This window comes from Sorex araneus, chromosome 2 (assembly GCF_027595985.1).
Source record: "Sorex araneus isolate mSorAra2 chromosome 2, mSorAra2.pri, whole genome shotgun sequence".
NCBI classification, from domain to species: domain Eukaryota; kingdom Metazoa; phylum Chordata; class Mammalia; order Eulipotyphla; family Soricidae; genus Sorex; species Sorex araneus.
In genome coordinates, this window is record NC_073303.1 from 298,460,766 (window position 1) to 298,477,502 (window position 16,737).

Sequence of the window (16,737 nt, forward strand, 5' to 3'; positions counted from 1 at the left end):
GGAGCAAGTGACTAATTCCTAATTGTTTGTACAATTGGTGAAAAGACATCTATGGCATTCCAAAAAGTGTAATCCACTTCCTTCTTTCTATTATAAGGAAATCACATTGGGCCCCAAATTCTTGCCAGCATAACAGTAAGCCTGGAAATTTCTGTTTAAACTTTCAAAGGATATGAAGTGTGGTGGCATCCTCTCCTTTCTTGGCTGCTGGCCATGCTTAAACTTTAGTCATCCAGTCAGGCTGCTTAGTTCTGAGAGCTACTTCATGCACTTCCTGCTTTTGCATTGAACGAAATCTGCACTAACCACCAAACACTACCTACGTACCTTAGCATTCAGTGTTGGAAAGGCACTGCCATGCTCCCAATCCTCAGGAAGATTTAGAGAAGGTGGCATTTTCAGGTCATTTTATGACAAATTTGCTTCATAGCATCCTCTGTAGAACCAATATCTTTGTCCCAACCTCTGTCTTATTCCCAGTGCTTTTGTCCTGTTCTGTTAGTGTATGGATCAGATTCTTGCCTGAAATTAAAAAAATAAGAACAGGAGAGGCAGGAAAATATTAACAGAAAATAAGAAATGAAAGAAACACACACTGACCAGGAAAAAGTGAAAATAGCATTTTTGAGTACCTGTTGGCATTGACACATTTGATTTACAATTATATTATTCAATCTTCATATTGAACTGGAGTGATAGCACAGCTGGTAGGGCATTTGCCTTGCACGCAGCCAACCCGGGTTCAAATCCTCCATCCTTGGGAGAGCCTGGCAAGCTACTGAGAGTATCCCACTTACACGGCAAGCTACCCGTGATGTATTCATATGCCAAAAACAGTAACAAGTCTCACAATGGAGATGTTACTGGTGCCTGATCAAGCAAATCGATGAACAACAGGACGACAGTGCTACAGTGCTACAGTGCTAATCTTCATATTGTGCCCAAAGTAGATTATTAAAATCTCTCATATTTCACATGAGGATACTGAAGTCAAGGAACTTACTTGATATCACATTGGAAAGCAGGAGTAGGACTACATCTTTCCACGTCACCAACACTGAACCACTGAGATGGGGTTCAAAGCAGGATTATCCAGAGTAAAATTTGACATGAATTTAAGGCCCCCGTAGGAATGCTTAGCACATGAGGACAGTGGGGTACTGAGCATTTGTGAGCTCCCACCCTGTGAATGGGGGAAGCAGATAGGAGAGTACTGACAAGTCAGCTAAAATTCATTCCCGGTGAGAGGAAAAGCTGGGAGACCAAAGAGGAGTAGCATGGCATTTGTGGGGGTGGCATCAGGAAGAGTTTTAACTAGGTGCCAGGGAGCACCTAGTACAAGGACTTCCTGTCACTTTGGTGGCGTTCCAGAGCTAGCTGTGTTGTGGGACGTGACGCAGGGTCAGGAAACTATCCATCAACTCGGAAGCCAGCCTCTCAGCTGCTAAAGCTGGTGGAGAAAGAGAAGGCGGGGGGCTGTGGTGAGGAACGTTGAAGAGGACCTACTCTAATTTTAATTTTTCATCTCTCACAATAAGCTACTCCCAGACGGGGTCACTTGCACTGCAGGAGAAAGAAGAGTTCCAATGCTTGCCTTTTTAATTCTCCTCTGCCTAGTTTGCATTTGAATAAATTATTATTTCATCCTTCATTAGAGTATTTAATACAATATAATCAGCCTGCTAGGAGGCAAAAGTAAAACTAGTTTATTGTTCGTTCGTTGCACTGAAATTCAAATTTGCATATTAAACAAATTTGCATATTAACATGTGTACCTATTCATCAACTATGGATTATAAAATACCTCTCCTGTGTGAGCGCAAACAGCCAGACATTTTCTGATTAAACTGCTTAATTAAGTAAAAGGTAATTAACAGCATTCTTTTATACGCTGTGTACTTTAGTAATTTAAAATTAAAACGTGGAAAACACAAAATTAAAGACATTCAGAAGCTTTTTTCAATCTTCCCTATAACTGTATATCTCTGAATATGATAGATTGACTCTTTGGGAAAAACTGTAATCTAAAATAAATCCTCTATAAATAAAGCAAAGCAATATAGTAAATAATATTGAACTTAGATTCAATTTTATCATCCGAATTCTATTCCAAACCCTATCACTAATGAGGCTGGTCTAAAACCCTGATTTTCATATTTGTACCATGCCCAATGAAAAACAGTGAGCATGCAGCAAACGTCCCAGTCCAAATCCAAACGATTTTACAAATCACTTACATACTAACTCAGTCTTGACATCCACTGCAGACTCAAAGTCTTTCTGTACCCAAAGGAAGCCTCTTTTTAAATAATAATTTTAGAGCAATGAGTGAACTTTATTTTGACCTCTTCCATCTCTGATAGTATTGACCACAGGCTTAGATCTCCTGGACCTGAGTGAACCTGTCTCTCAAACCCAAACCAAAGCCAAGAAGTTGGAGTCCTCATCGAAAACCTCATCCCTCAAGAAAAAGGCTGATGGATCCGACCTCATCAGCGCAGAGGCTGAGCAGAGAGCCCAGCCTCTTCGAGGCCCGGACACAGCATCACTGGATTTAGGTAGGCAATGGCTTGTATCGACTGCGTATGCTCAGTCTTGCCTTGATATCAAAGTGAGTTACAACCACGAACTCTGGAGTAGAAAAGATCAGTTCCATGTAGGAAGCTGGTAGCAGGCACTTCTTTTTGTACTTGAATTAAATCGCAGTTAGAGAACTCAGCTCTCTCTAACTGGTGTGGGAGTCATTCATTCATGTCTTCAACTCTCATGTATGAACCCCTGATAGATGACAGGTGCCATACTAGGCCCTGGAGTTACAAATAAAAATAAGACATGGATCTTGTGTTCTAGAAGAATTTAGCAGAGAAAGAGTGAGAGCAAGAGCCAGGGAGATTACATTACACCCATTCAATCATCATAAGTCTTTGAAATAAATGAGGAACCAAGTGTTTTGAATTTAAATAATTGATCGTGAACTGGGGATGTAGCTCAGTGGTAAAGTGTATGCCTTTATTCAATCCCAGGCACCATGGACAAGGGAAGGAGACTGGTGCTTGCCACCTCTATCCAGTGTAATACTGAAATGCAACAGAAATCAGGAAATGACAAAAAAAACACAAAAAATTGGAAAAAAAATAAACAGTTGTCCAAGATCTCAGGATGAGGAACAACTAGAATTTGAGTCTGATTCTCATTAAATTCAAAGCCTCTCTCTTTATTCACTGTGCATCTTCCTGAAAAAGGAGCTCCTAATCAGCTTATGGAACTGGTCTAATTAAACTTTTCTTTCTTGTAGAAATAAAAGTGATCCATATTTCAAAAAGCCACAGAGAAAATGTGTCTCTCTAAGCTGTAAATGACTGGTGGGTATATGTAAACCCATCAAATGAGCATATTAGTGTATTCTTCATGAGGTTGTAAAAATTAAACACCATATGTATATTTGACATTTGTGTAATACTATGTTATAAACATGTTTGATGGTCATGACTTAATTGGCTTATCCTATAAACATTTTTCTAAATACCTGGTGTGTTTTAGGCCCATTTATATTCTAAGAACACAAAGATGCGCAATATAATGTATTTGCCTTATAGTGAGTTTTTCATCAGTTAGAAAGGTAGAGAAATGATAAAGATTATGATCAAAGGTATACCATATGATGCTATGAAAATATCATACTAGATACTTCCAATGCAGATTCATATAGATCTGACTCAGCCAGGAGCTTATAGAAGGATTTATGGGCAGTACTTTGTGAATGCACGGCAGAGCCTGGCAAGCTCCCCGTAGCATATTTGATATGCCAAAAACAATAACAACAAGTCTCACAATGGAGAAGTTACTGGTGCCTGCTCGAGCAAATGGATGAACAACAGGACGACAGTGCTACAGTGCTACTAAATGGAGACTTTAGGGATGATGAGTAGGAATTTTTCAGATGAAAAATATGGATCAGAGAGATGTTCAAAGGAGGGAAGGGAATTTCTGATATAAGAAAAAGAGATTTACACACAAAGATGCAGAAAGATATTTTTTCAAACTTATACAGATATTGAAATAATACAATAGTGGTAGAACAACAGGGTGGGGTGGGGAGTCCAAATGTTAGTAGGGATTAGGTAATTGTATCGTAGAATACATTTCCTTAAATTTGGGGGCTAGGAAAGGTTTGAAGGGTTTTACTAAGAGGAGTGACAGTAACAGATTCTATTTTTAGAAAATTTCTCCTTGGTAGATGTGTTGGAGAGAGGGGTAAAGTCAAGGGGATCAATATATCTAAGACAGTGACAGAGAGGAATAGTGGGAAGAAAACAGTTTTCTTGTTTGTTTTTTAATTAGAACAGGGTTAGAACATGAGCGGATGCATGTCAGTTAGCAGACGGCAGTTGGATGTGCTGAACATCAGAGAAGGGGGGGGAGAGGACATGGTGGGACCTTGCTCCCCACCTCAGCACCACTGGAGATCAGGGTGGGCGGGAGGGTGCTGCCAGGGTAGCCTCGGTGTCAATGGCTGCAGGAGTAGGAATCCAGCTCTGACTTCACACTTGTCCTATGCGCTTCGAGCCCCCGAGCCATCTCCCAGGGCATTTCTCTGTAGAGATTCCAAACAATAGCTCTGTCAGAACTGCCACGGGAGGGGGGTCAGCCCTGGCCCTGGTGTTTGAACCTGAGACCTGAAGCTTATGACTAAGTACTTTAAGTCACTGAGCTCTCTATATTCTGTGCTCCAAGGTGAAAACTCTTGTACCTGTAATATTTGTGGAAAATTGGGGACTTTTTAATAGAGTCCAGCAGATTGTGAAAGGTATAGATCTATAACTTAGGAAAGAGAATGAGCAGGAAATGAAAGTCAGAGCATCTGGATGAATGGCCCTATCATAGTGTGGAGAGCATCCAATGATAGGTCAGAAAGAAAGGGATTAGAGCTCACGCATTGTTCAAAATAGAATCTCCTCAGCACTGCCATGTTCCTCTTTGGGGCCTATTTCTTTGGAGAAAAGCTTTATTATTATCTCCACTTTACACTCAATGTGTCCTAAGATTATAATAGATGAGACTTAAACATTAGCATAAGGATATGTGATTAACTGTATTGCGAGTACATTTTCAGCAAATGTATACAGAGTAATTTCATTTGAGAAAGTATCTTGGAGAAAATATCTTGTGAAGCAGTCATAAAAATAATTGAAGACTTGGAAGACACGGACTGCAAACCTACCCTTTTTTAAATGAAAAACTGTCCCCAAGTTTTCTTAAATGTTTTGTGTACAGCCAGACACCATTTAATGAGAGGATTCAGCCAGGTTACTCCTCAGGAGAGAGAGAAAATGGTCCCAGTGTTCTCTCTTCTCCATTGTTTCCTTCCTCTCTGCTCCCATTTTAAATTCCCTCCCTTGGGGAAAAAGATTAAACAGACTCTGTGAAGGCTGTGGAAAGTGTTCCAGTTTAGTCCCACCTCATTTTAAGAGCCAAGCTCACCTCAGGAAACATAAATTGTAGAAAGACGCCAGAAATTCTTCACAGTCAGCACAACCTAGCTGAGGTTTGATGAGATGATACTCAGTAGGCTCGTTCTATACTGGATCCCAGGAGCTCAGACACCACATTCAGAATGCACAGACCTCTTGAAATAAATTCAGGTAAAGTGTCTTGTTCCTGTAGCTATAGAAGCAGTCCTTTTTCTCTTCATAGCTCTCATTTTTATTCAGTTGCACATGCTGTAAATAATTTCATGTGACCCGAGAATGTTGGTCTTAGAGTTTGAGAGCATCTAGTGAGCAAGCGTCTTGGGTAAGACTTCTTCATCTTAATCAATCTCTTATCTCTGCACCTCCTATTCCCCTCCCGTGGCTTCCCCGTGCACCCTTCCTTTTTTCCTGGTAGACATTCAAACCCAGCTGGAAAAATGGGATGATGTTAAGTTCCATGGAGATCGAAATAGCAAAGGGCATCCATTGGCAGAAAGAAAATCATGCTCATCTCGAGCTGGATCGAAAGAGCTCTTATGGTAAGATATATAATTTCAGAAATGTATATGTATATATGTATATGCATATGCATTTTATTAGTATCAGTTGTATGCTTCTTCTGTGTTAAAGCAGCCAATGAGTTCATTCAATCTAGACATTGGCGCTTTATATAAAACCAACTTTAAACCTATGTACATTTTTGTTATGCCTTAAAAGTAAGATATGTTATTTGAATTGTCAAATATTTGGTTAATAGGAATTGGGTGAGTTTCAATAACTGTTACTAGTTTTCTGAATATGTAATTGAGCCAATCAATTGAAATGTGTGCAGGCATTTGTTTTTGTATATGTATTCAATATATTTCTTAAATGATAGTTAAGATTGTGGGGTTATTCAAGTGAGAGATAATGAGCTAATTAATACTAATCCATGATAGAAATTGAGGGGTTTATGCTAAGTGATGTGACTAAGGAAGTGAAAGAATCTATTAGATGGCTTCACTCATATGTAGAATATAAATTGCTAAAGTAAATGAAATAGCAAGAAACAATAAATCTTATTACTGAACTCAGTGAGAACTGTGTAATTACCAGAGAGGAGGGGGAGGAAGATGAGGAGAAGGAACTGTGGGGGTCTTGATAGTCATGGGAGTGGTTATAATTACACACATATAGAATTATGGAGCTAAACTGAAATTCTACAACATGGTAAAGTAATGATGTTGATGAAAAAAATTGAATACTCTGTCGGTCGTCATGACTACAGAACTTCTCTGGAAAGGCTCTCATAGCTTTTCCCCAAAAGAATAGAGTAAGATGATGGCACTGGTAGGCTTCAGCAATGATTGATTGCTGGTAAATCTTTTTTTTTGGGGGGGTCATACTCAGCTATGCACGGGGGTTACTCCTGGCTCTGCACTCAGGAATTACTCCTGGCGGTGCTCGGGGAAACATATGGGATGCTGGGAATCAAACCCGGGTCAGCCTCGTGCAAGACAAACACCCTACCTGCTGTGCTATCACTCTAGTCCCTGATAAATCATTTGTTAGATCAAGTCATTTATGAAATTAATAGAAAAGAACTATAAATAGGTAACAAAATTTTTAAGTAACACACACAAAAATTTTTAGTTTTCCAGTATACTTGGTATTACTCACAGCTTTCTCCTGCCTCTATCAAGAGATCATATGTGGTGCCGGGAATTGAACCTGGGTCAGCTATGTGCAAGGCAAGCACTTTGACCCAGTAACATCTTTCCAACTTAAAAAAAAATGTGGTTTTTTTGGGGGGGATGCACTCTGCTGTTCTCAGGCCTTACTCTGGCTCTTCACTCAGGGATCAATCCTAGAGGGCTCAGGGGACTATATGGGGGGCCAAGGATCAAATCCGCATCCACAGCAAGTGCCCTGCCCACTGTACTTTCACTCTGGCCTACAAGCTGAAATTTTGTTAAAAGAATAATTCATGAGCGAGAAACAAGTGACTCTTGATTGAACTGAAGATTGCATCTATAACCAAAATCTTAATAATCTTTTCATAAGTGTAAGCTTTATGTTTTCCCTGAAAAATATGCATTCTTCCAGCTATACTTTGTTAGATTACATCTGTGATGACTGTGTGCAAGTGTTATTTAATGGTAGTGCTCAAAATCTGAAACCCACCAGAGATTTAAAATTCTAAGTCAGTATGACTTCTTTAAAACACTGTGAAACTATCAAACATCATTTGAATCACATTTCAGTATTTTAAATATGATGGGCAGATGAGGGTGTCTGTCATGCCAACTCTTTGAGTGTTTCGGCATGGTTTGACAGTGCAAGAACTCTGTAACATTAACAGATTCCATTTTTAAACATTTTAAATTGGAATTCCATGTTTTACAAGGCTACTAATAATAGTTTCTCATGCACATAATTCCAGCACCACATCTATCACCAGGGTTTCCCCTCCCAAGAAATTGATTCCGTTTTTAAAAATAAATATATGGAGACCAGAGAGATTGTTCAGAGGTGAAGCCCATGCCTTGTTCATGCATGCTTTAATCCCCAGCTGAACTCCCTACTAGAACAGCTCAGGTAGGACCAAGCATGGCTGGCCGTGGGTCCTCAGCACACAAGCCCATCCCTGCCTACGTAAGCTAAAGGGGGAAAAGGACCCACGGATGCTTTTGAGAAAATTTGACCTGCTGAGTGTTATCATGGTTTTAAAGCCTTGTCTCCAGCTGCACCTCACACAGCTCCATTGCTCACAATATTTCATTCTAATTTCAAATCCAACCTGCAACCTCGTATTCCCTCAAAACATGCATTTTAACAAAGAACTGTCTGTAACAAACACGGTATTGAATTTTTTTTAGTACCTAATTGGACTAAAAAGTAAATAATCAAAAACAGTGATACCTGTAATGTTGCCACCATTTAAATTCCAGATGTTCTCGTGATCTTTGAAATATGGGAAGCATTCCAAATGTTGTTGTTATCATAAAAATATAAAAAAATTACTTTTTTCATCATAATTCTGTGGGCTGGAGCAATAGCACAGCAGTAGGGCAATTCGCCTTTCACGGGGCCAACCTGTGTTCGATTCCTCTGCCCCTCTTGGAGAGCCTGGGAAGCTACCGAGAGTATCACACCCGAATGGCAGAGCCTGGCAAGCTACCTGTGGCATATTGGATATGCCAAAAACAGTAACAATAAGTCTCTCAATGAGAGATGTTACTGGTGCCCGCTTGAACAAATCATAATTCTGATGAAATTTTGGTTCAAGGGACAGACTCGGCTGTAGAATATAAATTACTGAAGAAACTTTTCCACTGGCTTTCAATACACATTAGCTTGGTTTCTTAATTGGGTTTCTAACTGAACATGTTTCTTGGGGTGGTTTTGTTTTGTTTTGAACCATACCTGGAACTATTACGGACTTACTTCTGGCTCTTTACTCAGGGATCACTCCTAGAGGACTCAGGGGACCCTTCGGGGTGTCAGGGATTGAACCCTGGTTGGTTACATGCAAGTCAAGCACTGTACCCGCTATACTATTGCTCTGGCCCTGAGCATGTTCCTCAATGAACATTAATTTCCTTCCTTCGTCTCATAGGTCCTCTGAGCATCGGTCTCAACCAGAACTAAGCAGTGGAAAAAGCGCCCTCAATTCTGAGTCAGCCTCAGAGTTAGAACTAGTGCCCCCCACACAGGTAAGTAAACTGACTTTTCAATCAACTGGTGCTTTCCCATAGTTTATAAGTATTTTAAATTTTGCCCAAAGATTAATGTATCTTTTCTTTCTGTTGCTTTTCATGTACTTTCTCACTAATTAACTATTTCAATGGTTAAAATAACTAATGATATATTAACAAATACATATGTACACATATATTTGCCCCCAAAATGTATTTGTGAATATACTGTGTACTTAGAACTTCTTTCTTGTTCTAACATTTAATGTTTTAGTACTTTATGTAACAGAACATGAAGAAGAGGAAACTTTATCTTGAGTTTTAACTCACATCTGTATCCTCTTGAAGGGAGCCTGTTTTTTCTTTAAATTTTTTTTATTGAATCACAGTTAGATACACAGTTACAGGTTGTTCATGATTGGGTTTCAGTTATATAATGTTCTATTTTTTAAAAAAATATTTTTTGTTTTAATGAATCACCATGAGATACAGTTACAGACTTACAAACTTGCATGATTATGTTTTGGTCATACAATGTTTGAGTAGGACTCTGTTAGATAAATTTAAATTAAATAAATTTAATTCAAATGAATAAATAGGGGCTGGAGTGATAGCACAGCAGGTAGGGCATTTGCTTTGCACGCAGTTGATCCGGATTCGATTCCCAGCATCCTATATATTTCCAGGAGTAATTCCTGAGTGCAGAGCCAGGAGAAACCCCTGAGCACTGCCAGATGTGACAACCCCCCCAAAAAAAATACATAATTATGGTGTTAGCAGCCATTGTAATGCTAAGAGGTACCTTTTGTCATTGCCCACAAATATGAGACTTTAAGTACTTTTATTATATCAAATACTTAAGTATTCTCATGAACTGGCCTTACTGAAATAATCCTTTAGATAGTCACAGTGAAGTCAAAAGACCTTTCTCAGGCCTCTGACCAGTCACTGTGGAAATAGCTACGAGCCACACACATCTGTTACCTGCCTGACTCCAGTATAACCGACTTATCTGAGACTAGTTTTATCCTGATGGTTCTAAAAGATCAGAGTCAGTCTCAGTCTTTCCAATCAACCAAACGTTTTTACAAGGTGAGAGCCTGGATCTAAGTCCACAAAGAGGGTCAGTGAGATGCTACAGAGGTTCAGGTACTTCGCTTGCATGTGGCCATGGCCTTACCAGTGCTTTGGATCCCAACACCACCTGAGTTTCCCTGAGTTTCCGTGAGAGTGCCAAATGTGACCCCGAACATCATCTAATGTGCAGCCCCCCAAAATATACTTAAACCACAGTGAATTCTTAAGAAAAGTGTCCACAATCATGCACTCTACACTGAAAAATAAATTGGAAGAAATAAATTGTTATTGAAAATAAATTGGAAGAAATAGGTGCAAGAAATACTCTTGAGTTTCCTAGGTAGGAAATTGAAACTAACTAAAAGAGGAGATGTGTTGTTGAGGGTGAAATGAAAGGATAGTTATGATAATGACAAATGTTATTGAGTACTATAATAGGAACTTCTCCTTTATATAAGCTACTTTTTATATAGGAGTACTGCTATTTATTCAGCCATTTATAAAGCTGATTGAATATATAAACTAATTTTATTGTGATAGATGGTTCTGAGATAAATTCATTTCTTAATCTCCTTTGAAGAAATATTAAGGGGAACGAATAAGTGGTCCAGTGTGTATTTGAGCTATTTTCCTCGTATGCAGCCAACCAGGTTCAATCCGTGCCAACATATACAGTCCCTTGAGCACCACCAGGTGTAAACCTTGAGCACAGAAGCCGAAGTAAGCCCAAAGCACACTAGATGTGGCCTAAAACCCAAAATAAAAGTTTTTTTTTAATAATAAAATAAAATAGATTTTGAGGAGTCATAACCCAGCAGGGCACAGGGAGCCATGCAGTGCCAGGGATGGAAGCCAGACCTCTTGCATGTAAAATATTCACTCAGCTAATTGAGCTTTCTCTCTGACCCATTCCCATCCCCATTCCATAGACAGAGAAACTAAAACATAGTGGGATTAAGAAACTGTCACTCTCACTGTCATTGTCATCCCGTTGCTCATAGACTGCTCGATCGGGCACAAGTAATGTCTCCATTGTGAGACTTGTTACTGTTTTTGGCATATTGAATACGCCACGGGTAGCTTGCCAGGCTCTGCTGTGTGGGCAGGATACTCTCGGTAGCTTGCCGGGCTCTCTGAGAGGGGCGGAGGAAAACTAGGCTAGACAATAGCAACTAGAGAGGAGGACAGATGGGGAAGAAATGTAGAGGAAATGGAAGATACCTGGGGATCCCTCTCAGCCCTTTCTAAACACACCACACACACACACACACACACACACGCACACACACACACACAAACGCTACCCTTTCTCACACCCCACTGAAATGGGTAGACATTCCTGCTTCCAGAACTCTACCATAAGAAGAGTCAACTAACACCCTGCATAAATAGCTCTAATGAATTGTAAAAGTAGCATGAAAATGTATCTCTTCCTCTGCATTCATCCTAAGTGTATCTTTTAAATAGAAACTTGGAGAAATAAATAATATTCAATAAAAGTAAACTGATGGGACTTACTAGAGAGACCATTTTATGAGAGGTGCATTTGAGATTTATTTCTAGTGAAAACAGTGGGTGCTGTTTTGTAAACTGGAATCCTTGGAACATTTTGATGCAGCAACACAACCTTTGTTTCTGCAGCAGGGAGACTTGGCACAGGTGGGCTGTTCTCTGTGGAGCTGGAGGGGCGGAGGATCAGCTGGGGTCCTCGGTTGCCTTGGAGACCCACAATGCTTTTATCTCATTATTCCAGTGTCTGCTACTCTCCCACTGGTCGTCTGATTTCATCCCACCGCCTTGTCCTGCCATTCACTCACCTTTGTGTCTTGAAGCAAACACGGTGTACTTTGGCAGTTTTGTAAGAGAATCCCAGTTGTGTCCTGTAACGTGAAATTTGTAACATAGTCATTCTTTGTCTAAAAAACTCAGAAATTCTTTGAGAAGGGGAATTAGTTCATTGTGAAGACTTTGCTTAGATTAATTTGTTTAAGCCCTGCATGTTTGTCTCAAGATTTTCCTAAACTAAATGCATTATTATTACCTAGTTTTGACTCAAGCCTGTCATTAAATTAGGAAAATGTCGTGAATTTGGAGTCAAGTGGAGCAGCAAGAAGAAAGTCTGATTAATCTATTTGTAATCAAAAAATCTTAAAAATGCTTTTTTTTTCTGTGAGAAACATACTGTTCTTAAATAATGGCCTCTTTACATAGCAAACAGTTTCAGCTCCCCAAAACTTATTATTCCTGCACAGTCACATAGGTGGTTCACAGGAAAACCAAAGAAATGTTTTCTTCTCTCAAAAGTATCTTAGGCTCAATAAATGAAAAGTTATTTACATACCTTATTTTAAAAATATTTCAAAATAACAAAGATAATAGAGGCTCACAATGAGAATTCATATGCTTGCTTATTATCTTTTCAAAATGGGAGACAGAAAAAAAAATTGCTTTCTTTCAAATAGTGTTTCCAGCACATTAGTAAGCGTGGTGGGAGATAATCTCTGTACCTCAAGGATTATGTTTGGCATTTATGCAAGCTGTGTAGTTTGTATTTCCTAAAGTTCATTGTTTAAAGAAATCAGGCAGTATGAAAAATGAGAAATAATTTGGAGAATTAAGAGAAAAACACAGATGGTAATGATGTAGAGATAGCTTCATCCCTAAATGAGCAAAGATAGTGTTGAGACAAAAAAAAAAAATAACAACAACAACAATAATAGTAACTTTTGGTAGAGAGTGATAAGACAAGCATTTTTTTTAAATCTAATTTGGACACTGATAGGAAACAAACTGTCTAGACAAACTCTTGCCAACCTAAGTTGGACTTCATGAAAACGAGGGGCAACCAGGTTCTGCCAAGACTTTGTCACAAGCAATATAGTTACTGATTTTGCTGAGTTTGGAACAGCAAATGTCTTGTTGGATGGTGGTCATAATTCCATCAAGTTGGCAATATCCAAATCAGAACAATTTAAATTTTAATACATATACATATACTATTTTTAAATTTTAAAAGCATGTTATCAAGTAAATGTATGCTAATAGCTAACATTTATTATACATTTATGTCTGCAATATGAAATGTTTCTAATGTACTCTTTGAAATGCTACAGAATCTTGGGAATGAGTAGTAGACTTATTTTTCTATTGAAAAATGCATCTTAGAGGAAAGTAATATTTTTAGCGTGAACCTGCAAAGGAGAGGAGCCGGCATTCAAATCATTGCCATTAGTTTATAAACAAGCCCTTTTTGTTTTTAACCCTTAGTAGAAGGTGATATCTCATTACTGTTTAGATTTGTATTTCTCTGATATCAGCGATGCAGAGCTATTTTTTCCCATATACTTATGGCCATCTGTATGGCTTCTTTAAAGAAGTTTGTTTATTTCTTCTCCCCATTTTTCAATGGCATTTTTTTAAGTATTATAAGTCATGTATATATCTTGGATATTGACCCTTTGTCAGATGAGTAATGAGCACATATTCTTTTCCAGTCTGTGGGATGTCTATTTGTATCATTTCGTTTGCAGTGAGAAAGCTTTTAAATTTGATGTAGTCCCCTTGTTTGTCTTTGGATATATATGGTAGCAAACTCTCTTTCTCATCTCCTTCTCTTCTCAAATCAGTACTGATTTGCCCTGATGGCCTTCGACAGAGGATTTCATAGTTGGAAAGAAATGAGAGTCATAGCTCTAGGAATTATCTCGACACGCTTTATCTAGATTTTCTACATGTACCTCCAATGGTAAATTAAAAAAAAAAACACTAAATCCTGATCATTTTAATGAGACAGATGTTCAAACGATCTATTTCAATTAGAAATTTAACCATTAACTACCAAGCAGAAATGCCCTAAACACACATATTTTAATGAATTTCTAAATCCATACCTGATAACAGCTTCCCAGAAAGATGATCATAATGAAGTCTAATTTTAGTGAGCCCCTGTATTTTATGTGTATGCTTACATGAATTATAGAATTCATTCTTATTTGAACTTTGTAAGTAAATATGCATTTTGCAGATGGTAATAGAACTATATAAAGTAGGTAACTAAGTAACTTGGCCAGGGTCATCAAGTAAATGGTTAACCCAGAATCTGACTCCAGTCAGCTTATGCTTTTAGTGATGATTTACTTTTACTCAGTGTCTGTCTCCTAGATATGATATTTTTCTTTTCTAAACACAGCCTTTTAACCCTTCAGTTCTTGGTTTGTTTGGTTTTGCTTTGGGGCCACACCTGGTGATGCTCAGTGGTTACTCTGGATCTGTACTCAGCACAGGAATCTCTCCTGGCAGAGGGACCATACTAGGTGCAGGGGGTCCAACCCAGGTCAGCCAGGTCCAAGGCTCCTTACCCTCTATGCTATATCTCCAACCCCAATCCCTCTTTAAAATTTTTAGAGAAAAATAGTGGAATTTTGTGACAGAAAAAAATGTTTTTGTGGAAACCACTAGAAATAGGGCAAATGCAGACTGAAGAGATAGCACAGGGTTTAAGGCACTGGCCTTACATGTAGCCGACCCTGGTTCGATTTCCCTTCCCCATGACATATGTACTCCCAAACATCATCAGGATTAATCTCTGAGTACTGAGACAGATGTAGCCCTAAAGGCAAAAATGAAATTGTGTAAACAGAGTTGTATAAGAAGCAATGAAAGACTAGCAACTAAATTTTCCCACAAGGCTATGCCACAGAAATTTTCAAGATATAATTTTAGTCACCAACATAATTCTTATAAAAGAGGATAAAGCAGAGCATTCTTAGAGGGTTTATTCTTTTTCTTTTTTTTTTCTTTTTGGGTCTCACCCAGCGGTGCACAGGGCTTACTCCTGGCTCTCCACTCAGGGGTAACTCCTGGCGGTGCTCAGGGGACCATATGGGATGCTGGGATTCGAACCTGGGTTGGCCGAGTGCAAGGCAAATGCCTGACCCGCTGTGCTATCACTCCAGCCCCAAATGGTTTATTCTTATCCTTCACTTATTCTAGTATTTTACTTGAAAGTGTTGAATAATGAAAGTACAAAATAATTAATTATAAATAATAAAAAGGGAATTTTTAAAAGTATTAAAAAATAAAAATATTAAATAATGAAAGTACTCAGACTCAGAGTTATAAAATTGAAAAGTTTATTAGAAAAAAACTTCCCAGCAGGGGAGCAACTTAATATGACTAAGTTAACTGTGGTTATATGTGGGGGCTTACAAGAAACTAGGCCTTTGTGTAATTTATCAAAGTATAAAAGTATTCCCATTTATTTCCCAGGGCTATCTTGTTAATTCGGGGCCTATTTGTATTGCTAAAATAAGATTAACATCTTTCATACCCAGTTAAGCTGGTGGGGGTTGTCTGTTTATTTAAGGCCTTTTAGGTCATATATTTCACCATATGCCAGGTTATCAACCTGTTACTTTTTAGTCTTCTGTGAACCAAAGGACTGGGGCAGAATTTACAATCTTGGGGAAACTGTGAACTTCCCCAGAGATTTTGTTTAAAATGTGGAATGGAGGCACATATGCTGCCTGAGCCCATATGTGCTGCCCACATGGCCGAGCACATGTGGTACCTGAGCACATGTGGTCGCCTGCATCTCCCCTCTTGAGATGTGTACTTTCATGCCTTCATGTCTGATGCTGGGATGCTGGGATGTGTGTAGGGGCTCTCTCCACCCTTGGAGCAACCCACATTCTCTCTCTCTCTCTCTCTCTCTCTCTCTCTCTCTCTCTCTCTCTCTCTCTCTCTCTCTCTCTCCCTCTCCCTCTCTTTCTCTCTCTCTCCCTCTCCCTCTCCCTCTCTCTCCCTCTCCCTCTCCCTCTCTCTCTCATTCTCTCCCCCTAAATACCTTCAAAAACCCTCAAAATAAAATCTTTTTTACTTCAAAAAAATAAAATAAATGAAATAAAATAAAATGTGGAATGGAGATAGCTGAAATTAAGCTGTTTACAGCAGCTGGCAATGGGGGAAACTAAGGCATCCTTTTTCAGTAACCAAAAAATACAATTGGCTAATTAAAATATTATTTTAAAGACATAGCACTTCCAGGAGACTGTTGGAACTTTGAGGCATTTTTAATTATATATCCAAAGTCATCATCATCATCATCATCATCATCATCATCCTCATCATCATCATCCTCATCCTCCTCATCATCATCATCCTCATTCACATCGTGCATTAGAGCACTTTTGTGAATTCAAGTTCCAGCTACATAGACTTAATGCCAATATCCAGTCCAGAATTCTCTTAGCGTGATCGCTAGCCCAATAGAATTGTTGTCACCGGCGAGCGTGTTAGAAATGCAACTTTTAAGTCCCCAACCCAGAGCCACCAACTCAGAAACCTTAGTGGGGTCCAGCAATCTGGACAGGAACTTTACCTTCAGCTGAATGTATTTTCACTAAAACGTCTCGTAACAAAACATAATTTCTAGATGCAGTAATTGTGCCACTGAGACAGCTGCCCTTCAGACTCCTAAGTGTAATTGTGGTGTTCACTTTTTTCCTAAGTTA

The 16,737-nt window shown here is 38.9% G+C and overlaps 1 protein-coding gene across 9 annotated transcripts in view; it reads left to right on the forward strand.

Moving 5' to 3' along the window:
* Nucleotides 1-16,737, forward strand: part of PEX5L (peroxisomal biogenesis factor 5 like) — a 256,367-nt gene that overhangs the window by 161,479 nt on the left and 78,151 nt on the right. For all 9 annotated transcript variants that reach the window (XM_055129583.1, XM_004603081.3, XM_055129582.1 and 6 more), the window contains 3 exons: nucleotides 2,364-2,558; nucleotides 5,887-6,010; nucleotides 9,070-9,166. In XM_055129583.1, the coding sequence (XP_054985558.1) occupies nucleotides 2,364-2,558; nucleotides 5,887-6,010; nucleotides 9,070-9,166 (416 nt within the window). The remainder of the gene's footprint in view (nucleotides 1-2,363; nucleotides 2,559-5,886; nucleotides 6,011-9,069; nucleotides 9,167-16,737) is intronic.